Source organism: Marmota monax, unplaced genomic scaffold (genome assembly GCF_021218885.2).
Source record: "Marmota monax isolate L192 unplaced genomic scaffold, Marmota_monax_Labrador192_F-V1.1 WCK01_AAM20220418_F8-fsc00005, whole genome shotgun sequence".
Taxonomy (NCBI): domain Eukaryota; kingdom Metazoa; phylum Chordata; class Mammalia; order Rodentia; family Sciuridae; genus Marmota; species Marmota monax.
This window is the reverse complement of record NW_026692254.1, coordinates 3352187-3378754: the sequence shown is the minus strand read 5'-3', so window position 1 is coordinate 3378754 and position 26568 is coordinate 3352187. Positions and strand designations below refer to the sequence as shown.

The window sequence follows — 26568 nt, the reverse complement described above, 5'->3', positions numbered from 1 at the left end:
TTTTTGTGAGCTCTGGCCCCACTCTGTGCTGCAGAACATTAGAACTTAGGCTTCCTATGTAGCTGCATTTGGTACTTGTCATCAAACCTCCCTCTGTCCCTGCTTCCTGCCTACCCTTCCCAGATTCTAGCAACCTCGATTCTACTCTCAATTTCTATGAAATCAACTTTTTAAGCTTCCACAGCATGCATCTCTCTCTCTCTCTCCACACACACACACACACACACACACACACACACATACACACACACACTTTAATGGATACTGATTAAATTTGACCAGCTTGCTAGCTATTTGGCTCATGCTGAATAAATACTTAAACAGAAGTTTAAAAATCAGTCCCATGTCTAATTCAACAGAGCATTAATTTGCTTATTATTTAATAACCAACTTTTATACCATTATCAAAGTACATGTATGAAGACACGAATTGGTGACAACATACTTTATATTCAACCAGAGATATGAAAAATTGTGCTGTATACATGTTATAAGAATTGTAATGCATTCTGCTGTCACTTATTTTTTTAAAAAAATCCATTAAAAAATTGAAAAAAATCAACCTTTACAAGATCTCCTTTCCTGGACCTGAAATGTGCACAGAGGAATGGTCAATACTTTTGCTAGCATCATTGAGGAGCAGACCTACAATGGCAGCCCCCTAGTGTGTGGAGTCCTGTGGAGTATGTGGGTGGGCAACTGAGGCCAGAGCCAGAGGAAGCAGAGCGCCCTCAGTGGGCAGTTTCTCCTTCCCAGGCGCTGTGCTTAGCACTCTGCCTCAAGCCCTTCGGGTCTCACAGGGCTGTGAATGGTGCTGCTCCATTCCAGAGAGGTCAAACCTGGGTCTTGGAGGGTCGAAGTGCTTGCCCAAGCAGACAGTGGAACAGGGTCTGGGTCAGGTGGGAGACCAATGCTCATTACTGGACCACCCCACAGCTCTTTCTTAAAGACAGACAACTTGTCCCTGCCCTCTGCTAGCTCCCTCAAGACTGCAGGACTTAGGCTGTGAACCGGCTTGGACAAATTAAAGTGATTGCATAATACTCAGGTATCCCCAATTCTGCCCTTTAAGTGGGGAGATGTGTGTCATGGACTCTGCAGAAGAACATACAGAAAGACACAACGCATTGCTAAATTAAGTAACACAAATTAAAAACAAACAATAGATGGAGGCTCCTATAATTGCTCACAACACCTGCGCCTTTGAGTGTTCACCAACATCTTCCTTCTGTCTTGTCTTCCTGATTGTCTCAGGCAAAGGTGTTTGCTCCTCTAAATTTCAGGAAAAGCTTCTTCCAAACCTATTTTCATTTGTTTGCTTTATATTTATTTTTTTGAACCTAGGGCCTCACACATGCTAGGCAAGCATTCTACCACTGAGTTATATCCACAGTCCTTCTTTAATTTTTTTTTTTATTTTGAGGCAAGGTCTATGCTAAGTTGCCCAGATTGACCTCCAGCTTGCAATCCTCCTGCCTCAGCTCCTGAATTGCGGGGATTACAAGTGTGTGCCACCATGCCTTGCTCTGGTCACTAGATTGTCTTAAGACCTTTTAGTAGCTCCTTCTTGCCTCTAGAAGTAAACCTAAGCCTGTGAGAAGGGGAAGTAGCTGTAGGAGGTAAAGGAAAATAACTGTGGCTTGATTAGCCTCCTAATGAAGGTTAATGGGAAGCAAATGACCAGGGGCGTGGGTGTGTTTCCTTGCCAGAGTGGCCCTGATCCGCCACCCTCCTGGGTCTGTGCCCTTGACAGTGTGATTTTCTTCATCCTCCCATAAAGAGGTGAAATGTATTTTTCCTGACATTGAAAATGGAGTGGCCTGTGGCTTGTTTTGGATAAAAGACTATGGCAGAAGTGAAGAGCCTAGGCCACAAGGGCCCTTGTGGCTTCTCTCTCCCTTGAAGCCCTGCCTACCTGACATGAGAACAAGTCTGGGCTGCCGATAGGATGATGAAAGACACATCACTCAGCGTGCCTGTCACCCCAAGCCACAGCCGTCCATCTTTCAGATATGTGGGTGAAGCTGCCCCAACCCAGAGATTATACAGAGGACCCACCAGCTGACCATGCCCACATGGGTGAGGCCAACTGAGATGAGATGAGGGAGCCTGGTCCAGATCAACAGAACTGTCCAGCTGACCTATTTAGGCAACATTGGGTATCATTAAATGTTGTCAGTTTTGCTAATTCAATTGATGTGAAAGGACATCTTGTTTCATTTTGCATTTTTTTCCCTCACTGGCATGGTAATCCCTTTTCCTTCCTTTCAAAAATATTTCTATTTATTGAATTAATTATTTTACATGAACAGATAATATTGCATCAGCGATTTTGCCCTATCTCTTGCCTTTTCCAGCCCAAAGCTGGCATTTCTATATGTAGTACATTCAAAATGTGGTATAGTATACATCTTTTCAGTGTGACACAACTCTTATTTACTGATACCTACTATGGGCCTGATACTATACGAAGAGTGCTGCATTTTTATCTTAGTCAATCCTCTCAATGGCCTATTATTATCTCCATGTTAAATACCAGGAAGCTGGGGTATAGAGATACTGAATCGCTTTTCAATTAAAAGGCAGAATCGGAATTCAAACTTAGGTCTGCTGCTTCCAAACCTCTGCTCTTACCATGACCTTTAATTATTACTTATTTCTAACTATCAGAAACAAGCAATTAAAAAGTGTGATGGTTAATTTTATGTCTCAACTTGGCTGGAGCAGAGAGAATGCAGGTATTTTGAATTATGGAATATTTTAAGGATATCAACAATTTTGATGAATAACTCAATGAATCTCATATGGCCGTCATTTGAGTACATCAAAGCTGAGTATTTTCCATACTTTAGATTTTTAAAAAATATATCATTATAGATATAACTGAAACCCATCCTAAGGTCACTCCCTCTTTGTTTCCTTAGAGGTGGCCTCTAGAGTGAATGCTAAATGCCTATTTTTATGCAATTGTCTTATGATCACATATGTATAAGCATATATGTCATGACATGTTTTCAAGTTCTATATAAATATTTCATAGTATATGGTCTATCCAAAATTGCATTTTTGAGGTTTATTCATGAATTTTGGTTCAACCATTTTTAGCCCTGTGTAGTAGTCCACTTATAAATATGTTGCCATTTATTGGTTCATATTCCTAAGGATAGGCATTTAAGGCATTTGCAATTTGCTTCCTATTACAAATAATTTGAAAAGAAACATTCTTGTGTGTTATTTCTTTGTGCACATGTGGTAAAGTTTCTTTGGGATATTTATGTAAGAGTGAGCACAGGTTATATGGACGTATCCTCCTTCCTGCAGGGTGGGAGTGTTCCTGATGCTTAATATTCTTGTCAACACTTAATGCTCTCAAGGTTTATCATTTTTTGCCAGTCCAATTGTGTGAAATGGTATCTTATTGTTTCATTTTTACATGTCCCTCATGACCAGCAAGATAATCTTTTCAGCTGTTAATTAGCTAGATTTTCTCCTCTGTCAATTGCCTGTTTAATATCTTGGCCCATTTTTATTTTCTACTGAGTCATTTGTCTTCTTCCTCCCAATGATTTATAGTCATTCCTTGTAAATTTTGTATATTAATCCTTTTTTCATAATTTTTTTTGCACACATCGGCTAGTCTGTGGCTTGTCTTCCAACAATGTTTTGCTGTTACTTTCGTTGAACAAAGGGCTTCATTTTTTTTTTAATTGTTCTTTTTAGATATACATGACAGTAGAGTGTATTTTGACATATGATACATACATGGAGTCTAACTTATGGGCTTAATTTTAATGTGCCAGGTTTTATTAATCTTTTCCTTTGTGATTTAGTGTCTTGTTTAAAAAAATCCATCTCTACATCAGGATCACAAAGATGTTTTCTATAGTTTATTTTAAAAGGTTTATAATGTATTTAGGTCTTTACTTCTTCTGGAATTTAATTATGCTCAGCATGTGGAATAGATGACTCTTATTCCATAGAATAGCTAGCATAATTTATTAAATACTATTGCTCCATCTTTGTTATTATTGCTCTCTTGGTCATATAGTGAGCTTCCTTTTACCTGGGGTCTTTCTATTACTGTTTCTTTGATCTTTTTGTCACTCTCTATTCTAGGCTTATCCTCTCACATTATAATTTCATAATGTTTTGACGTCTGGAGGATGAAGCTTCCCCACTTTGCTGTTTTTCTGATGTCCATGATCTTTCCTCATCTTCTTTTTCTTCTATATCTTCATTCTCTTCCTCCTTATTTCTGTTCTTCCCCTTTGTCTTTCTCTATTCGTGGCTTCTTGCTTTTCCATATCAATTTTGCCTAGTTCCACTGAAAAATGCTACTGAAACTTTTAATTGAAATTGCACTGAATGAAGAGATTAACTTGACATCTTTCTATTGTTCTACTTGCTTCTTCATGAACGTAGTGTGTCACTCTATAATTCGGGAATGCTTTTATGTGTTTGCTAAGTTTTATAATTTTTTTTACATCTTTTCTTAGATTTATAATTATTTGATCAGCTATGGGATGTGGCATTGTGTGGAATAAAAGAGATGATTGGCAGCATTCTTATGTTGTCCCAGACATAAGAGAATGCTATCCAAGTTTTACCATTAAGAATAATGTTTGCTGTAGGTTTTTGATAAACTCTATTATCTTCCCCACTGTAATTATTTCTCCAAATGTATTCAGGATAGCTTTTATCCCATTTATGGATATTTTATTTCAGGGGCTATCTTTTTCAATGCAGTGAGTTATTTTTTGACATTCAGGCTTTTATTCTTGCCTGGGTTTCTTCCATCATTTATTTTTCTTCTAAAATCGGTGTTACGTCTATGCATTTACCACTCTGAGAAAGCCACACAGAACCTATTTTAAAGTCTTTTTCAAGACTTCTCCACAAAATTGATTTCATCTGGTAAAAAATTATGTCCTTTTTTTTTTTTTCATTTTGTTAGGTGTGTTTTTTCAAGTGTTTGGGAATTTTGGATTGCAGGCTAATTTTGAGGTGGTGATTTTTATTTCTTTTCTTTTTACTTTCTCTCTCTTTGGGCTTCTTTCCTGGTTAGTAGTTTAAAAATTGCTTGAGTTGACTCCTTAGTTCTTTATCTCTCATCCAGGAGCTTTAATGGGGTTTCAAGGCTCTGGATGCACAGATATACGGGGGAGAAGGCAGAGCTGGCCCGCAGGGTAGTGTGCAAGTTGGCCAATTTACATGAGATTGTCTTTGTCCTCTGGTCTCCCTGGATTTACAGACTCTTTAGACAGCCGTAATCCCATGGTGGCTAGCTACAGTCTTTTCAGCTATGTCTTTGGAGATAGTAGTTTTGATGTTATATATATCAGAGCTGAAATATAGATTCCCCAGCTAGTTTGCTATGAACCATGTTTGCTGGGTCATGTCCAATGAGCTGTATAAGGGAAGACTTGGGGGTTTTAAGAGCCCACTGGTTAGAAGAGGTGAGAATGAATAGGTTAGGCAAAACAGATTAGGATAGGTGAGAGGTGAAGAATGTGCAAAGCCACTCCAGGGGAAAGAGCAAAATGTTTTTCTGTAAATGTGAGGAGTCCCCCACCCCATCTTTCAGAGGCTAAAGTTAGGCCTTTGAGTTTTCCTAATCAATTGAACTTGTCTCACACGTACAAGGTGTCTTTGGATGTAATTCCTTTCTCACTCAGCACCGTGGCAACACAGGCACTAGACCCTTGCTAGAAAGTTCGACCCTTGTGCCAGTGCTGTCTGATTTCTGTCAAGAGCTCAGAAGCGAGAACTGTTGTCCAAGTAAAAAGAGTGAGTGGGTGGGGAATCTTTGTCTTAACTCCTGTAGAAATCCCTTTACTGAAATTCACAGTTACATTTGCTGCCACTTAGGGAGTGCCTTCTGTGTGCCATGCTGTGTACCAAAGTTCTCTGTGTGCCTGTCTCTAATCCTCACTAAGACCCTTTAAAGTGGGAACATTAGTCCCATTTTATAGATAGGGAAACTGATTCCAGGATCTCTCATCCTAGACCAAACAATTCACATAATAGTGCACTTATTGATTGCAATCTGTTGTATTTTTCTGTCTAGAACAAATTATACTCCATGCTTTTATAATTATGTCAAAATGAATCCTGTTATGTATAACCAAAAAGAACCAATAAAAATAAAAAACAGAGTAATTCTTACTGCTCGAAGAATGTAAAATTCCTCTATATGGCATGAATGATATCAGCTTCCAAAGTAGAAGTGATTATACCAACACACAGGTTTTGTTTCACAGTCTTTAAAAATGTATCCATAATTCCTAAATCTGTATCGTGTCTATTTCTTTTATCCAAAGGGGAAATTTAAATACTAGAGAACTAGAAATAAAACTTTTAAAAACCTCTGGTATTTCTTCAATGGCTCTGAATAGCTAACAAAATTAACTCCGTTGGATTTCATTGCGCTCTGGTTTGGATGTAGAAAGGGCTAGTTATGAGCAGCAACCTTTAAGCTAATATCAACTTATGAGGTAGTCTCAATGTGCACATGAAAAAAGTTAGATTAGGTCTTTGGAAACATTTTGAATTTTATTATTAGGAAGTGATTTCAGAACCAGTCCATAGGACATCTATTCCTAAGCCATTAAGTGTCACCAGGGTGAAGTATCAGTGTGAAAACAGCAAGCCGGAGAGGGCCATTTTTCTTCCATGGCCTGTTGCATAAAGTTCTTCCAAATGAAATATGGATTTTAATAAAAAAGTTAATCACTGAAAATCTTTCTTATTTGAAAGTTTAACTAACGTTATCAATCAAATCAGCTCACACTGAGACACATATTCTTCAGCATCCATTCATCCTTCTTCCTTTCCCCCAATTTTGGTTACTTGACTAATAAATGTCTTCTCTCTTCCTGAATTTACAGCAAACTTTTTGCAGCCAGGAATTGCATCTAGTCCAGAATCTCTTACTCTTTAAGACTTAATAGATAGAGAGTGTTATGTCCCCTGATGCTTCATAAATATTGCCGATGGCAGGGATGACATTTCAGTGGTGAATGCCTGTCAAAGAAATGCTATGCAAGAGGGATTTTTATAGACAACAGCACAGTAATGGAATACAGATATGTAATGCATCACCAAACATTGAGTTAAAACAGAGCAAGCCTGCAAGATTATTGACAAAATGTGGGCCGCAAACCTTTCGAGTGGCAGGCAGCTCTAAAATGGACAGATGTCAAGGCCACCTGACATCTCAGCATGGCTGAAAAGGTGGGCCACCCATCTATCAACCAGTCAATCAATATTTACTGAAGGCCAGCAAGGGAAAAAAATGTGATGCTAGATCCTGAAGCCTCATGGCAAATCAATTATATCTTTATGCCCAATACTGATGCTTGTTAGATGTGTAATATTTTCGACCTTTTTGCAGTTATGGTTATTATTTTTGTTATCATTTTGTTTGGCCCGATATCTTTCTCTGATTGCAAGCGAGGAGGAAATTGTAATCCATTTGCAAATTTCTCAACTGTGTTTCAAATATGTCTCTGGAGCTCAAGGTCTGCATGTAATTATTAAATGGTTCACCTCAGAATAAACTGGCTCTACTTAAAAAGGCACAATCCTACAGAATCAAATCAAGAACAGGGCAAGACATCCTAAGGTCCCTATTCCCTAAAAGAGAAATGTTCTCTGCATACGTATGAGTGTGTTTTCATAAAGTCTTTTGACTTTTAAATATGTTCTTAAAGAGATGTAGATTTGAAGGGAAAGCAAGTTAATAAGTAAGTACAGAGGGCATGATATAATGGTTTCAAGTGTCAGGGAAACCCAGGAGGGATGTGTTGCTATTCAACTCTGTTTCCTTTCCACGGGGGAATTTTTTACTTGCTTGTTGGAGGCTATTCCTTGTAGGACATTTTATTTTGTATTTTCCACAGCAATGAGGATCCGTGATGGGGAGCTGCTGCCATTTCCTGTGCAGCAATTGCTCCTGTGTTCGGACTAGACTTTGTGGCAGGCAGTGTGGCTGGAACAGTGAACAGCAAAAGCCCATTTCTGGTCAGCACCAGTCAGCCTTTCCTGGAGTTTTGGTGCATGCTGAAATGAACCTTTTTCAAGAGCCCCAATTCTGCCTTACAGAGATGGAGTACTGGGCTCAGTGCCCACATCTAGTAGAGAACATCCGAAGAACTGGTGGCATGCATTTGTGGCTGTGAAGTTGAGGAGCGGCTCCTGTGTGATCTGCAACAGATTCTGTATCAGCCAGGGGTCAGTGCTGGCCAATCTTAGGGCTCCTTGGGCCTCTGGTTGCAACACTCCTTGAGGACAATGGGAGAATGATTCTCATCTACACCTCCAGTTCCTCACCAGACTACAACATCTCTCCTCCTTTCTCTTAGCAGCCTGTTCAAATCTTCCCTGTCCCTTCCATGAATGCTTCTTAGAATGATGTCCCTGCACCAGTCTTTAACTCCCAGACCAGTTATCCAGTCCACTTCCTGAACCTCCCAGTTTCTCCATCTTTGTTTAAATGGGTTACATTTGCCCTAGGATATACTTGCCCGGGACCTCTACTATCTTCATTCAAATCCTGGACCAATGACCTCCTCCCTGGGTGCAAAACCTGCCTCTGTGACTTATTAGCTGTTTGACCTTGCACATTACTTAAGTTCTCTGTGCCTCTGTTTCCAAAATGGGAATAATTTTGGTAATACCTGTTCAGAGGGTTAGTATATGAATTAATGGAATTAATACACACAAACACTAAAAATAATACCTGAAGGATAGTTAACTGATCAGTGTGTACTAACTCTCCTTGTTTCATTGTTTCAGCCTGGGCTCCATTTTACACTGTAGTGATTTGAGCATGTGTTTCCTTTTCATGTTACATTGCAGGCTCCTTACAAGCTGATACACCCAAACTAGCAGTTTCATGAGTACCAAACTCAGGACCCAGGTCTAGTCATTGACTCATTTTGTGACCTATTGCAATTTAAGTTTTCTTCTCCTCCTCCTCCTCCTCCTCCTTCTTTTTTTTTTTAAAACTGGGGATTGAACCCAGGGGTGCTCAACTCCTAAGCCACATTCCAGATCTTTTTATATTTTAGAGACAGGGCCTCACTAAATTGCTGAGACTGACTTTGAACTTTTAATTTTTGGTACTCAGCATGGAACCCAAGGGCATTCTGCCACTGAGCTATGCCCCTAGCCTTTTTTATTTTATTTTTTGAATTTTGATACAGGGCCTCACTGTTACCTAGACTAACCTTGAACTTGAAATTCTGCTACCTCAACCTCCCAGTAGCTGGGATTACAGACGTGTATCACCGTATCTGGTTCTTAGCATTTTTTTTTTTAAGAACTATTCTTATGGCATATCATGCAAGAACATTTGGTTGGGGGAGATTGTGTTTGGATTAAAGATATGGGGTTTGGGAAAAATATTTTGTTGGTTATATTTTTGGACCTGAATCAACTCATCAAAATGTTGGTTAGAACATACTAGCTGCAGAGAGATAGTAATCAAGCCAAAGCCAGGCTCTTCTCATAAGAGGATCCCAGACTTCAATTGCCAATTACATTTATTTATTTATCTATTTATTCATTTATTTATTTTTAAAAGTAGACACCTATTATTATTATTATTATTATTATTATTATTATTATTAGGGACCGGGGATTGAACCCAGGGCCTTGTACATGCTAGGCAAACACTCTACCAACTGAGCTATATCCCCAGCCCCTGCCAGTTATATTTAACTATCAGTTTTATGACATTGATTTGATAACTTCAGATCCCTGTGTCTGAAGGGATTTATTTGGTTAGGGCATGCGAGGATCTAGGGTTATATAAGTCATGGGAACCAGAGACACTTCATACTCAATGTTCTCAGACTTTTATCTATTCTCACTCTCCAAACACACACTTCCAAGCACAGCATCATAATTTTCAGGCTGTAGATGAAGTTGATAGAGAATGCATTGTGCTATTGAACATCAGCAATGGCGTTCTAAAAATATTACGAATTTGAATTTTATTTTAGTCTTTCTCCTTTTCTGTATTGTAAGCCCTGGAATGTAAGACAGGACACATGAGTGTCCTGTCTTTTCCTCTGACGTTAACTAGTCAACTTGCTAACTGTAAGAACTGGTACTAAGTCACCTGGTCCAATGAGAATCTATCCTGGCCACTCTCTGGACATCATGCTTCTTGCATAAAATAGTAAAAATGATATTTTAAAAAATCTGGACTTAGAAATAATTTATATCATGGGTTTAATATTGTCTTTGAATTGAACCCTACTCTTTGCCCAGGGAAGGAGACCACATGAGCTGTTGTAAGATTATAGCAGAAACACTTTTAAAGCATACAGATACAGGTCCATGGGACCAAAAGCGTTTTTTTTTTTTTTTTTTTTTTTTTTACTGTTTCAACAGATTGAGTGAAAATAGTATTTAAATTTTTTTTTTGTTCTTTAGAATTACTTTGCAGTAAGTAGAGAAAAGATCTCTGGTTCCTAATTTTTCTTATTATGAACACATTAAAGTAGCAAATTATTTCTAATTCAACAGAACAAAACAGTCAAAAGATAATTCTTTGAGGAGCATTGTAAGATTTAAAAATCAACGAATGTGGAGAATGTAACCACTAAGAGGAAAAGTTGCGATATGATTCAGTAAAACATTGGGATGGTTTTGCTGGTGATACTCAAACCTTAAACAAAACAAAGCAATATAAAATCCCAAAGCCTAATGTAAGTGATCCTCCCAAGGCCCAGTTTACCTGTTGAACCAGTCGTCTGTGTAGCGAGGGTAAGGATAGGGGTCATTGCTGCTGAAGTCGTAACTTGCTTCTGCATTCTGCAAAACACAAGGTGTCTCATTAGGTCGGGAAAGCCAGTGGCACAGCAAAGTGAGACTGCTGTGAGCACACTGTTTTATGTTTACAATCACCACCAGAGCGCTGTGCTAATGTTCTGCACCAGACCAGCTCATGCAAAATTGTGACAGAGTTGAGACAGGGCCTCACTGTTCCTAGGAGCCTTCTCTCTTTTCTGTATGCCCTTGGCCTGGCTTCTTCCTCTCACTCCATTTCAAGTCTTCAAGGGCTGAGCAAATTTGAGCCCCAGCGTTCTCCAGACCTATTTTCATTTGAAGTCATGGTCTCCCTTGCGAGTTTGGCAGATTTCATCCAGAATTCAGGGCTGCTGATAACTTTGTTTGATACTTCTTAGACTGATGGCCAGAATGTTCTAGTTTTCATGTGACAGGCGAGAAGGGCTCTGGAGTTTTAGAGTTTCTTGGCTCACTTCCAGCTCCCTATTTCAGACTGGCATAAGGCTCGTCTCCTTTCCCCTTATAGTATAGCTGCCCAAGCTCTTAATCTTGTCTGCAATCAACCTCAGTTATTCACTCAATAAATATCATGAAGAGTCCAATACATGCCAGAAACATTGCTGGGAATGGAGTGCAGCCCTGGCCTCTCGCCTCTCGCTATCTTTAGCCTAGTTAGTGGAACAAACAGCTAAAGGGATCAAAAAATCAAACACACAATTGCAAACTGTGACAGGCATGTATTCTTACACTCTACAGTAGAAGGTGGGTGGGTACAACTTCAGTGAGAAAGTCTTTTGTTTGTTTGTGCTGGGAACTGAACCCAGGACCTCACACAGGCTAGGCAAGCACTCTATCATGGAGCCACATCCCTAGTCCAAGGAGGGTGAAATTCTACATAATCCTATACTTGTACTTTTCCACTGAGAGTCTTTCCACACATAAGTCAATTACATACTCTCTTGAGCAGTATTTAAGTGGTTTCATGTTTGTTTTTATTTTACATTTAAGTCACTAGTTAGCTTTTTATCTTTGCCAATGATGAGAGGTGACCCATTATCATTTATTGAATAATCCATTCCTTCCTCATTGCTTGCCTGGGGAGGCTGATCTCTGAAAGTTCCTTTCTTCTCCTCCTCTTTGTTTTTGGGCTCTGTAATAAAGACCCCAGATTTCTTGGTTCACAGTACACATGGATCCAGGGAACACTGAGTTGGATTTGCATTCCAGCTTTGGTACCTCCCGATTCCATGGGTCCTGGGACATATTCATAAATTGTCCTCCTTGAAGAGCTAAAACACTTTAGTTTGGGACACACCTTGGTGTGTACACCTAATGTATTAGTGGCATAATGTTTTTAAGAACAAATTGACTCATTCCATTAATATTTGTATTGATTTGGCGGGTCTCAAAAGGCTGCAAGTCACCAGTAGTTGTAATGATCAGCATGGTAGCACAGGTCAAGTGTCCAGAATCTGAAAATCTGAAATCTGTAATTCCCAAATTGGAAACTTTTTGAGTACTAACAGGACACCACAAATGGAAAACTGCACACCTGACCTGATATGTCTGGTTGTAGTGAAAATATAGGTGCATTAAAGATATTGCTTAAAATTACCTTCAGGCTAAATGCATAGGTGTATATGAAACAGAAATGACTTTCATGTATAGACTTGGGTCCCACCTCCAAGATAGCTCATTATAAATATGCAAATATCTCTAAGTCTGAAAAGAAATCCCAAATTCAAAACACTGGTGATCCCAAGCATTTTGGATGAAGGTTACTCAACCTGTACTAATTTAGTTAAATAAATATATGTGGGCAGAAGTCACCTTGAAATTTGGCTCTGTCATTTTTCCTTAAATCAATGTTGTTTGTTTTATTGGTCCTGGGGATTGTATCTCTTGGGTGCTTAATCACTGCGCCACATTGTCAGTACTTTTATTTTTTAGACAGCATCTTGCTAAGTTGCTTAGGACCTTGCTAAATTGCTGAGGCTGACCTTAAACTGTATATGAAACAGAAATGACTTTCATGTATAGACTTGGGTCCCAAGTTCTTCTTCCTCAGTCTCCTGAGTCACTGGGATTATAGGCATGTGTCACCATACTTGGCTTTTCTTGAATCTTGTACACATATATCCTTTATTTGTAATCTAGGTCTTCGCTCAACCCCAGTTCACTAGAAAGGAAGTCAGTCTCCACTAGCCATAATGATTGGCAGGTCCGTAGTTTCTCTTTTCCTCCTCCACTTAGAGCCCAAATTACTTTCACTTGTGAAGTTTAATTCTGTATCTGTAGTACAATCCTTGTCTTTGGGAGAACCTCTCAGATTTCACATTTCATGCACTGCTCCACCTTGACTTCTTTTGAGATATTTGGATTTCAGTTCTTTTCAGGGATACTGTTTTAAAATAAAAACTTATTTCTCTTCCTTAAGTATATTCTGTTATCTTGACTTTTCTGAAGTTTTCAGAAATAAGAGCATTCTTAGGTAGAGTTAGTGGGGCAGGAATATTGAGAAAAGTATAACTTAATAATTTTCTTTTGGTCTTCAAGGTGAGGTTGCTACTTAAACAATAGAATTGGAAGAATCTTTGCTAAATCTGGTAAATAAAATGCTCTGATTATCTTAGGTTAAATTTTAATCTAAGATGAAGCTGAATAGGGAACTAGACATAAGTAGCCATTGTGAGGCTCCTGAAGAGAGCCCTAGTGCCACATCTTTCATCTCAGCTGTGCTCTTAGAGTGAGATGAGAGCATGGTAGAATGTCCAACCTCAGAGAGGTCTAGGACTCATTCAATGGCAGGCACATGGAATCACAGATCAGGAGAGGATCTGTGCAGCATCCCAGCTGATGGTCTAGAGTAGCCCTGCTTTGCATTCCCCTGGGTTCCAGAACAGAGCAGGGAGTGGCAGAGTATTCTGTAGGAGGCTGCATCTGGTGAGGACATGACATTGAGAGCCAGCTCACCTAGATGGTACTGGTGGTCAGGACCACAAGGGTTCAGGGTTTAGGTTGGATCTGCATGAATGGATGACTGAGACCAATGGGAATGGGGTTGCTGCAGAGCCAAAGAGGACAGATGGTAGAGGGCTAGCACCAGGATCCATGTCTCCTTCTTTCTCATGCTTTTAGTCCTTCAAAGCTCAAGAACAATTCTAGAGACAGGGAGGATGGAGACAAAACCTGAGTTGACCAATATCCAGTTTCTATCATCAACACAATTAAGGTGGAAGATAGAAATCTAGTTACAGAGAAACAGAATTTCTGCACTTGATACTTAACGGCTGAGTGACTGGGTTTATAAGCGTTACACTCTGGCTTATTTTTCTGGCTCATAATTACCACTTGGGGCTGGGTTGGGGTCTCTTGGCTCTCATTCCTGACTCTGGAGAAGATAGCTTACCCTGAGTCGGTGGGGTATAGAAGGAGGGAGTAGGAAATTCTGACAGCAGAACTTCAGGCTGAGAGCCCTTGAAACTCTACAGTCATTTTATTTATTTATTTATCCATGTTTTTTTTTATTGGTGCATTTTAGCTGTTTATAACAGGGGATTTGTTGTCATACAGTTTATATACACACAACATAATAATATAATTTGACTCTACAACCATTTTTATAAAAAGAAGAAAGACCATGTGTCATCTGAGGTCGAATTTGCCTCTCAACATTGAAATAGATGACGACTTAGGAACCCTAATAATTTTGTTTTCTTTACAATGAATTTGATGACTAATGATTGATTCTTTGGGTAGTAGTCTGCAGTAAGCTTTAAGAAAAGCAAATAATTGTTCTTTTTTGGCTGTATGTTTTCTGGCTAGAAATCAAATGGTTGATAGCAAGAAAGAGCAGTGAGCAATTTTTTTTTCAAGAGTTCTGTTTATGCTTTTATGGTCAAACTGAATAATTTATTGATTCGAATTATAATGTCTCCTATAAAATTATTTGTGTACAAGAGTAAGTTAAACTGGTCTTGAATTATATTAGACTTTTCTGTCATAGCCACCAACATGGACATTTGAGAGTAAGTAGCGTTTTGGTAAACAGAATGCTCTGATTATCTTAGGTTAAACTAGATGCTTCTTGTTTGTCTTGACTAACTTCTTTCTAAAATACATTACTCTATTTTCTTGCACTAGAAATCCTGTTTAGTGAACATGATTTAATCTTTGATGATTCAGGATCAGGATGATTCAGAGTCATCATTAAGAACTCGAATTATCATTGTATTATGTCACAGAAAGTGAGAAGATGGGTTGGATCCAAACTGACCTCAGGGCTTCCCTGGAAGTTATTTCTGGAAGAAATTTCTCATAATGGCTCATTTTTGCTTACAGAAGTTGAATGTAGGGGGAACCCCCACCCATCTCTGCTATTTAATAATACTAAGGCTTAATTTCTGAATATTTGAATACATAGAAAACAAGACTATACTTGCTCTTGGCTAGAAAGTCTAATAATTATGGGTTTGGTCATTGTTTGCACTTTCCAAATAGATGGCCTGCCGCATGCCCACTAAGCTAAGAAAGGACAAGGGGAGTGCTTATTTTCACAAAGTCCTCTGTCTTGTATCTGGAGCTGCATTTGTTGCACAGGCTGACCAATGGCATGCTTCAGATGCTGCATCTGGTCTCACTGTGAAGCCTGGTGTGGAGGACGGACGGAAGTTCCTGAACCCAGTGGTAACCAGGCCTACTGCTTTCACATCTGCAGAGCAGCTTCCGAGGCCCCTGAGATTGAATCTGGCTCTGAAACTGCCACCTTTAGACCTAACCCTGGAATTTATGTCTTTGGGACCAGTGAGCCCCTCTTGCTGGACTGCATGAGACGTGTGTCTGCAGGTACCAGCTTGTTGGAGGAGAAGAAGGAGAAACATCAAAGTCAGAAAGATCTGGTTTTGGCTTTGAACTTTTAAAATTTTTATGTTTTGGGAACCACAGATTCCTCATTTTAAAAATGCAGATGATACATCCCTTACTACTTGGTTGCTGTGAGGGTGAAATGAAAGTATGATGGATTCAGTGTGGGCCTTCTCTCATCTCTTGCTTTTTTTGTGCTTTTCTCTTCCTTTGATGACTTTCAGCAGGAGTCACAAAATAGAGCCCATGGGTCACATATGACCCAGCACTTGTTTTCTGTAAATAAAGTTTTATTGGAACACAGCCACATCTATTTGTTTACAAATTGCCTATGACTGTTTTTGCCACACAACGGCAGAATGAATAGTAGTACAGAGGCCTGCAAAGCTTGAAGTGTCCACTCTCTGGCCTACTGTTGGAAAGAGTTTGCCAATGTCTGACCCATGTCCTAGGGCACTTGTGCTCCCTGGATGTCATCTGATGGCCTAAACTATGACATCTCATTCAGACCATGTCTTCCTGGGAAGTCTCATTTCATGGGAGACACCTGTCTTGTGTCCTGTCTGTGTTCTCTCAGTGGGCTGAGGCTGCTGTAAAGAATCTGATATAAGTCATAGTACATTAAGAGATGTTTGAAGCTTATCCTTCTGGTGGCTCATATCAATCAAAGGTGAGTTGTCAAGTAAGTTGCCACAGTCAGAAATGGGCTCAGTCCACAGAGACATCGATGGAGGTCATGTAGAGGATTCTTCTATGGGGAAAATGTATCACCATTTTTTTTTGTTTGTTTTTTTGGTACCAGTGATTGAACTTAGGGGCACTTGACCACTTGACCACTGAGCCAGCCCTATTTTGTATTTTATTTATAGCCAGGATCTCACTGAGTTGCTTAGCACCTGGCTTTTGCTGAGGCTGGTTTTGAACTCACAATCCTCCTGCCTTAGCCTCCCAAGATGCTGGCATTACAGGCATGTGCCACTATGCTTGGCTTCACCATGGTTTTTATTATCCCACTGCCCATCATTGATTGAGGGTATCTCCTGCAGACCACGAACCCTCTAATTCTTCTTTCTACCCATTTCTTTCCAAGGTCAGAGCCTTGTCCTTGAGTGGCCCAGTGTGGCAGGTGTTTACAGTAAGCAGCCCTCTGGCATGCAAGGGGTAATTGCCCAGGAGAGATGGATGCATTTGGTATCTGATGCACAGGCCTTATTCCTCTCTCTCTCTCTCTCCCCTCTCTCTCTCTCTCTCTCTCTCTCTGTTTTTCAATGCCAGGGATTGAACCCAAGCCCTCATGCATGCCAAGGCCTCGTGCATGCCAGACAACTGCTGTACCATCAGCCTCATTTTTCATTTTAAAAAGGTTACACTTCATTTGCACTCTGACAATACTGGGCTCTTGTAATAAGCTGTTACACTTAATATGGGCATCCGTGGATGTGATTGAACAGATATTTTTAGAGCACCGAGGGACAAAACTCTGTGATCTGACTACACAATTGGGGAAGTAGTTTCTAAATCAGGGCTGTCATGTGCAGTTGTGACTTCCACAAGGTTGCTTGTCCAAGGAGAACAACTGGGGGCTGCACAGGGCTTGAGAAGAAACGTGCTTTTGGGTGGGATTTAAAAATATAATTGGCCAGGCCAATGGAACTGCCCTTTTCTCATTTGCCTACTGGAGAGGGCATCTTTTCTAATTTGGTTGCCCAGAGGGAGGATGCTGTTTTGCAATTCACTCACTCACCTTTTTCAATTTTGCACAAATGCACTATGTATATACCAGCATGTCTACAAGATACAAGAAATAGGCCTTTGTAGTTAGAGTCATATATAAGCCCAGACCTTGAAGATGTTGAACCACAGAGATAAAATGTCTTCTGTGAAACATCAACTAATACAAGACTTAAATAATATTTCAAACAAGAGGATAGGTGATTGTGATGAGTACAGCATGGCATGATTAATTGCCAATGCAATTCCACAGCTATAGGAATTCAGAACAAGAAACCATATCACGTTTGTCCCTTTACTCGGGATTGCTACTTTCCCTGAAGGCATTTAACCAAATAACCCAGCTAGGAGCTGTGTAACAGTATTAGCTGAAATTGCACTGTGTTCATGGACTAATGAAAGAGAAATGAGCTTCCCTAGATAGACTCTCCAACTGCAACCATATTGCCCCAGAACAAAGCTCATCTGTATGGAAACTGAGCAGAAAAAAAAAAAAAGCCCAGTCCATTAGGACCTAAAGAATTTTGCTGTCGCGCCCACTTGCATCTAATATGGTCATGCTTGAATGTTCCCAACTGTGCCTATTTTGATTTTCCTCAAATAATTCTCCCACATGCACTGGTTTAACGATAATGTTCAGCTTACTTTTGACTGAAAGCAACATTAAAGGGATTTATGTCTATATTAAGTCTGGCTGTAAAACTTAATGAAATTTCACATTTCTCCGGCACTTGAAAAATTAAAAGATGCGTAATCAGAAATTTGTTTGAAATCTTTCTCCTGTACATCTAAAGTTTCCAGAGTAGTTTATTGTTCTAGTGATACAGCATTCTCTGGTTGTGGATTCGACAGCTCTCATCTTTCCTTCTTGCTCCTAGAAATTCTAGCAACTTCTCTAGTTATTGGAGCACTCTTCAGATAAGAGGATGATATGACCTCATAGTGAGACACATGGGATCATCGTGTTCCAAGCCACTTCCTGGGCAACTGGACTTTTCTTACTTCCCAAGGCTGAGCAACTCAATCCTTTGGCCCTCATTACCATACAGATCCGCTGATTTGTAAGGTATTTTAAGCACTAAACATAAGAGGAGATAGTAATAATAATAATAATTCCTAATGGTTAATGCAGTAACCAAATTAAGAGTGCTTTTATTTTTTTCAAAGGAATTTTGGATCTCTTACTTTATTATATACCTCCCAAAACTATGTAGGGTACACAGGAGGGAAGGAGTGGGCAGTTACTCTTAGCAACAGTCAAGACAGCTCCTTGGAGTCTTTCTGACAGTTATCTTTGCCTATCTATGTCTTCTTGGCTTGTCTCACTATTTTAGATGCGTGATGGAGCCTGTATTCAAGTAAGACTGATTCCCATGCATGAATTTTAAGATCTTCCCTAAAAGCATGAATTCTGGGGCTGACCCGACGTATTGAAGAGAAGAGAAGCTGCCACTTCTTAGAATTAATCTCCTGGAGCTGGCTCCAAGACAGACTTCAAAACTTGGAAGGAAAAATTTTACAGCTGTATTTGCATTACCTGCCACCTCAAACTGAGCATTTCTTTCAGTTATGGATGGAGTATAAACCATGGTATGATTAGCAGTACCTGAGAGCCTGTCACTAATACATATTTTCATACCACATTAGAATTGTTGCAGATGTGCTGAAATGTCTTTCAGCACACCCCTACTTGCCTACTAGATTTTGTTATTTAGTGCATTAATAAAGGACATTGGTTGCCATTTCATAAATGTATATTTTTAATCTTTGACAACCATGAATTAATACAATTACCTTTTTTGGTGCTATGGTCTGAATGTTTGCTTCCCTTCAACATTCATATGTTAAAATCTAATCCCCAAATGTGTTGGTAAATTCAGAGGTGGGGTCTTTGGTGACTAGGGTCTTGAAGGTAGAGCTCTCGAGAAGGGATTAGCGCTCTATTAAAGAGGTCTGAGACACTTGTTTGTTCCTTCTACCATGTGAGGACACAAAAAGGCACTGTCTATGGGGAACAAGTCCTCATTCAAAACGAATCTACTGGCAACATCATCTTGGGACTTCCAGCTTTCAAAACTGTGAGAAATAAATTTTTGTTATTTGTAAATTTCCCAGTCTCAGGTATTTTGTTATGGCAACCCAAACAGATTAAAAAACTTGGTTACCCTCTGCATTTTGATTTAAGTACTTAAAATATTACTTTCAGAACAAAGGAACACAGGCACTTGTGTACATGGTTGGAGTTGGTGTAATCTCTTTGAAGATAAATTCAGCAATATCTACCAAAATATAAAAATAAACTATTTGACCCAGGGGCCCCATCTCTAAGAATATGCCTTAAAGATATATTTTCATGTTTGAAAGATGTGTGTTTAAATGTATTCATGACAGCCATGATTATAATAGTGAAAAGACTAAAAACAACCTAAATATCCAACACTGGGGATGAGTTATAAATTATAGTGCATTCATAAGACGCAAAACTGCAGCTCTGGCAAAGAACGAGACCTGAGGCCTGCAATAAACTCATTCCCAAGAAATATTGTTAAATAAAAAAGGCAATGTGTACAATGCGTGCATAGTGAGTTCTCATTCACATAGAAGAAGGGGATATATTTAATGGTAAACATATAATGCACTCCTGCAAAGAATCACGGGAGCCTTTTTAGAAAGCTTTGGCATTTAAGTTAGTGTAAATTTTTGGGATATGATTACAGTAAGTAGCATATACTGAATGTTTATATTGTGCAAAAACTTTTTTAGATGTTTTATGTATATTAGCTTCTCTTTATAATGCCCTTATGTGGGTAGGACTCTTATTATTCTATGAGCAAGGAAATGGAGACACAGAGAGGTTGCATGCTTGCTCAAGGTCATACAGATAATGAAGGAAAAAGCAAAGATTTAGATGGAGCAGTCTGATTCCAGAGCCTCTCTTCTAACTAATGTTGCAATCTTTTCTTTGATATATTTATTTTTTTACGTGTGCATTATAGTTGTACATAATGGTGGCATTTGTTACATATTCTGACATTCATACAACAGAACAATATAATTTGGACTATAATTTGGCATTCCTTGGTATTTCCTCTTTCTCTCCCTTCTTTCCTCTCCTGTTGTCCCTTGCTTCTACTCTACTGATGTCTTTTCAGTTTTCATAAGACCGGCCCTGCTCTCCGCCATCTTTCTTTCCCTTTTTCCTCTGTAGCTTTCACATATGAGAGAAATCATATGACCCTCGACCTTCTGAGTTTGGCTTATTTTGCTTAACATAATGTTCTCAAGTTTCACTCATTTTCCTGCAAATGACATAATTTCATCTTTCTTTATGGCTGAATAAAACTCCATTGGTATATATCTACCACATTTTCTTTAATTTATCCATTGATAGCTACCTGGGCTGGTTCCATAATTTGGCTATTGTGAATTGTGCTGCTCTAAACATGGGTATGTGTGTACTGCTAAAGCGTGGTGACTTGAATTCTTTAAAGTGGTATAGCTGGGTCATATGGTGCTTTTATGCCTAGTCTTACTATGCAATCTTGTTTCTCAGCATTAAAATCATAACCACTGCATTCAACTACATGCGGCGTTCAAAAGAGAAAAATAAATACCTAGCACGTTAAGAGAATAATTTAGTGCATTTACACCTCAGAGCATAAATAGATCATTCTGTTTAAATCCAAGTATGTAAATTGAGCTAATAATTTAAACCCCCACACTGAGACCCACTTCACTAAAGAGTCAGGGAAGCCCACTCTCGTACTTTGTATAGTTCATTCATTTTTTTTTTTTAAGCAGCTGGTTTTATTTAGTGAATTCTCTCTTCCAAGGTCGATATAATGCCTTTGAGGCCTAAACCGGCAAATAGTTCTCCAGTGAGAAATTTAATCCTACTGCTTCTGACTATGGGATTCAATCTGTTTATTTGTTCTCTGTTGATTATGCTCTTCCTCACAGAGGTAGGATTTTTTAAAACTAAAAATTCTAGTCTAGGTAGGACAAATAACATTGATGACTGGGTTCTTCAAATCTGAAATCTTGGAAATAATTCCTTCTTTTGTTTCTTTTTCCTGGAACCTCTTCAGTACTATGTGGTGGCCCTCAGGTTTCTGAGCATAAGTTGAAACTCATTGGCTGAGATTGGAATTTCATAAGAAGCTGCATTAGTTTGGATCAGGAATGTCCACCAGAAACCCCTGCTCATGGTCCTATTGGGAGGGGGTGGGACCTTTAGGAGATGAAGCCTGGTGGGAGGATTTTAGTCATGGGATCATGCCCTCAAAAGGGGATTGTGGGGCCCTTGTCTCTTCCTTTTTGTCTGTTTCACTTCTGGGCCATGAAGTGAGCAGCTCTCTTCCACCACACATTCCCCACCATTATGTGCTGCCTCACCATAGGCTCAAAAGCAATGGGTCAATGAACCATAGACAAACATCCCAAACTATGAATCAATATAGACCTTTCCTCTTTTTAAGTTTATCCTAACAGGTACTTTGTTACAGTAATGGAAAACTGACTCGCACAATGCTTACCTGTAGTGCTTAGTCCCCACCTTAAATAACCTTGGCATTGCAAGGCAGGACTGTGTCTCTTTTCAAAATACACCTTCATCATTCTTATTATGAAGGTGACAAAGTCTCTGTTAAGTGTTCCCATGGATTTAAGACCTCCCTATACTGGTTATTCCTTCTCCTCCTCTGACAGAGGCAAACACTGGCAGACAAAAACATCCAGCTTCAGTTGCTTTCACAATATTTACTTAGACAGTCAGTCAATATCCCCACATATGTCAGGGGATATTAGTTGTTTTGTTTTCTGTTTGAAACAGTGATTTATAGTTTACTTTTAAAATAAATGTATTTAATGTTTAAAAAGTGATTTGACTTAAGGAGACGTAGTAGGTAAATAATACCACAGTCACAAAAATCACAAAGGTGTGTTGTGACTGGTGAATGTTGGTGAAATCCTATAAGAATGTATTGGTAAAATTTATGGCTTTGACTTCTAGAGTTATCAGTGGAATCTGCTATTCAAGTGGTCCAAGAATTAAGTCTTTATATGGGAGATTTGGAAAAGTAATGGTAAAGACTTTCTGTCCTCAAATGTCATTCTGCCCCTTATCTTTTTGACATTATAGCTTTAGTACTTTACATTCTGTAGACGTAGGTCTTCAAAGGTCTCCATTCTTTCATGCATTTAGCCAATTATTTATTATTTATTTATTTTTACTGAACTAACATTTATCGATTACTATTTGCCAGTCATCGTGCAATAGCAAGTCAGGATACCCTTAGCTGGGGTATCCTATTAACTCTCTTGAGCTAATATATTAGATGCCGAATTTTTAAGGAGGTCAGTTAACAGTGGTTCCTAACTCATGCAGCACAAGAGAATTTCCCAGAGAGCTTTTGGAAGTACAAACACTTGAGCAACTCCTTGAATTCTGATTTATTGAGTAGGGCTTGGACATCAGTAATTTAAAACACATCAACAAAACCTCTTCAATTTTTTTTTTTTTTTTTTTTTGGTAGTGAGGATTGGACCCAGGGGCACTAACCACTGAGATGTACCCTAAGTACCCACCTTTTTAAAATTTTTCATTTCGATACCAGGTCTTGCTAACTTGCTGAGGCTGGTCTTGAACTTGCAGTTCTCCTGCCTCAGGCTCCTGAGCCTCTGGGATTACAGGTGTGTGCCACCTCTCCTGGCTCAAGGGATTCTGATGTATAGCCAAGGTTGAGGACTGTTGAGCTAACACTTTTGTTAATAGCACAGATTATTTGCTAATAACACATCTCATTGCTGAAAGCGTGGTCTGTGGACCAGTACCACTAGTATTACCTGGGAACTTGTTAGAGGTGTGGAATCTCAGGCCCTATTCCAGATGGGCTGACCCTGCATTTTAACAGGGTCGCCAGAGCATTCCCTCTTATGTGTTCAGTTGGTGCCAGGTTTGCCTTTGGCTTCCTCACTTCCTGTTTATTCCTCCACCATCTCCCTCCTATCATCGTCTTCTCCCACTTTTCTCTTCTCCCACTTCTACCTAGACTTTTTGAGAGGAAAAAATTGAACTTGATAAGCCATCCATATCTCAGCATGAGTAAATTCGTTACATTGCCCTTCCCAATATTATTTGCTTTTCAAGGAGAGAATGGGCAGTGGAAAAAGCTAAAGAATGCAATCTCTAATAATTAAGATTAAAAGACAGCATTTTGGGAGCATCAAGAACGTCTTGCCATTTTTCCTAATGAAGTTCTTTCTGTGAGAAAGGTGAATTTTGAAAACTGAGCCATCCCAATGGATTTTTTTTTTTTTTTTGGTTCTGAAAGAGAGGGCTGATGCTCCAAAACAAAACAAAACAAAACAAAAAGTAAGATAAAGCGTGTGATTACTATGTATAATATTGAATTTACTTGCTTTTGGCAGGCGAGGGCTGTTGGGGGAATTAATTTTGCAAGAAACCAGAGTAGAAGTTCAGAGTGAAAGGTTTCCTGCTATTAAATAAATTTTGATGAATATTAAGGTCTGCATTATTTTTGCCTCCTGCTGCTTAAAATAAAGTTTCTGTCAAAACTTTAAAAATACATTCAATTACAGACAAATGAAATGCCAAGCTGCATTAACAATAATAGGAGTTGAAACATTCCTTTTAGAATGTGTTTATATCTCAGTGAATGCTTCCCCCCTCCCCATCCTTTCTCTTTTCTGAAAAAGAAAGGACATATTCTCTGGACTCTAACACATGGTATAGGCAAACTAAAGTGAACACTATTGTGAGCTGTGATTTGGACTTGGTAAAAATGAGGGGGCACATAGGTATCCATAAGCACGCTGTGATTCCGTGTGCAGTCCTTGCTTGGCCTCATCATCCAAACTTGACCTCTTTGAGGATCTATAGATCCGATTGAAGCAGATCCAAGCTCATGACCTATCCCACTTGGGTGACTGCCCCAGAGCTGGTCCATTCTCCCAGCCTTGTGCTAGCTCTGCTGGATTTCTCCAGTTTCCTTCATTGCTGAGGTCTATCTGTGCCGCCCACGATGGCAAACTTGACCTTGAGCGAGCCCTATCAAAGTGACTTTTACACAGTGCTTCTTTTGTAACTGGGTTCTTTTAACTTTCATGAAGGCATTACCTACCTTCCCTTCCCAAACTACCTTGAATTAAATTTATTTCTTAAGGAAAAAAAAATTAAAAAAAGCCACTTGGAGCAAGTGCTGTGAGTGATAGTGAGGCACTATCACTTCATTACCCATCCTCATAAGAAGGGGGTGATGCAGAAGCCCTGGATAATTTGAGGTCGAAGGAAAAGACGGGATGTGGGTTTTAGAAAGGCAGGGGAATTGAGCCTTGATAACGAAATGAGAAGGCAGGGTGCGCCATCTCTCAGGGTGTCTGCAGGGATTTCCTCTGGGACTCCCCTGGGACAGAAGGGGGTCAGCCCAGACCGTGGTTGGGCTTAACAATAGCCTCTGTTAAGGAACTTGTGGGGTGCCAGGTGGAAGGGGCTGGGAGGAGCTGGCTCAAAAGGCGATTCAAGCCTGATTCTTACAGTCCCACAAAGACGGAGTGTGCTGTCAAAGCCGTGCAATAGCAACCGTGTAAATCAGCGCAAGGAGAGCGGAGACACGGCTCTGGAAAAGGAATCAGGAGATAATGTAGCAGCCAGGGTCTAAATTTGTGTTGTCAAGGTGACGAGGTACAAGTTAATTTGTGTTCCCCTCCTTTTGATTGGGTGTTCTCTGATGCTCTAGACATTATTCAAGGTTTTTTCTAGCCGGGTCCCCTCTGTAGGTGTTCTGCCTGCTTTTGAAGGGCAGGTGAGGTCAAGGCCACTACCTTTGAGCCCAGATGTCCTGGGAGAGATGGAGACACTAATTTATCCCTGCCTCTCCCACCCCCAGACTGATTACACAACTTCAATATCACCTGCCTTTCCGTTTATATCCCTAAAAATAGCAAAGATGAGTTCATTGATAGCTGAGTCACCTCATCGAAGGGGTAGATCTGTCCAAATATCATTTATTGGAGATTTTATCTTAAGCACATCTTACACAGTGTTTTTCCCTCCTGTCAAAACACGGTTATATGGATAATAAATATACCACACAGATATCTGCTAGGATCTACATACACACTTTATGTGCAAATTACCTAAGTGTAAATTCAGCACAAATTAGTCTCATTTGAACCTCAGAGCAGTTTTGAGAATTGAGGATCGTAACTCCCAGGTGATAGATAAGAAAACAGACTTTCAGTGAGGTTGTGGGATTTGCTCAAGGTTTTTCATCTTGAAGTGGTTGAGATAGTACTAGAAATGAGATCTTCTGATTCAGAAACACACTATCTTCTCTCTGTGCTATTTACAAAGAATTCTGATGATAAAGGTTTTCTTTTTTTAAAAAAAACATTTATGAGACTACAAGTACCTTGCTTAGCCCAGCACTGTGATCCTGAGTGGGATTCCCAGACCTAAAAGACTTTAAATGGCCTCAAGACTGAGGCTAACAACAGGAGGAGGGAGACTCAGCGCTTTGGGTTCCCACCCACTTTCCCACCCAGAATAAACCAAGCTCAAAAACTTGTGAGCTATGTTCTTGCTTGTTTCCTTTGGCTTCAAACAGTTCATCTCTGCCTTGGTGATCCTTCAGGATGATCATGCTAAAAGGAGAAGATGCACGTAAGGGTCATAGCCTTGGGAGATGAGTGGAATGGGAACATGAGGGACATTGTAAATATCTCAGTGTTTACAGCTAAAAAATAAATGCCAAGTGGACCAGTCCCCTTTCATGAAGAAGTTGTTTGAGTTCTACCTTTGAATGAGACTGATTTTATGTTGTTCTCTTCTAATGTAAAATGTGACCAAACACAAAAGACAAAGCCAAACCAAAAACAAACAAACCAAAAAAACCTGATCCCCAACAGTTCCTTTCTTAGCTATTCATCATTTTAATTGGTTTTGAAGCCAAAACAAACAAACAAACAAACAAAAAAAAAACCATCTGTGATGGGAATCCAACTTCAGAATTCCTAAACTGTGGAAAAGTGATTATAGCTTTCGTTTGGGGCTAAGCCTACACCTTATTAAGATAAGACGAAACACTAGTATCCACATGAATCGCACAATCCCTTTGTGCATGGGGGTTCCAGCAGGTGGTTAAGCACGCTGGT

At 39.5% G+C, this 26568-nt stretch overlaps 1 protein-coding gene and 1 non-coding gene across 2 annotated transcripts in view; both read right to left on the bottom strand.

Moving 5' to 3' along the window:
• The window catches only part of Pcsk2 (proprotein convertase subtilisin/kexin type 2), a 270847-nt gene that overhangs the window by 52641 nt on the left and 191638 nt on the right, over positions 1–26568 (bottom strand). Inside the window, exon 6 of the mRNA XM_046438653.2 lies at positions 10748–10824. Within this exon, the coding sequence (XP_046294609.1) occupies positions 10748–10824 (77 nt within the window). The remainder of the gene's footprint in view (positions 1–10747; positions 10825–26568) is intronic.
• On the bottom strand, positions 9630–9702 carry Trnaa-agc (transfer RNA alanine (anticodon AGC)). The gene has a single exon. It is a non-coding gene; the product is annotated as a tRNA-Ala (tRNA).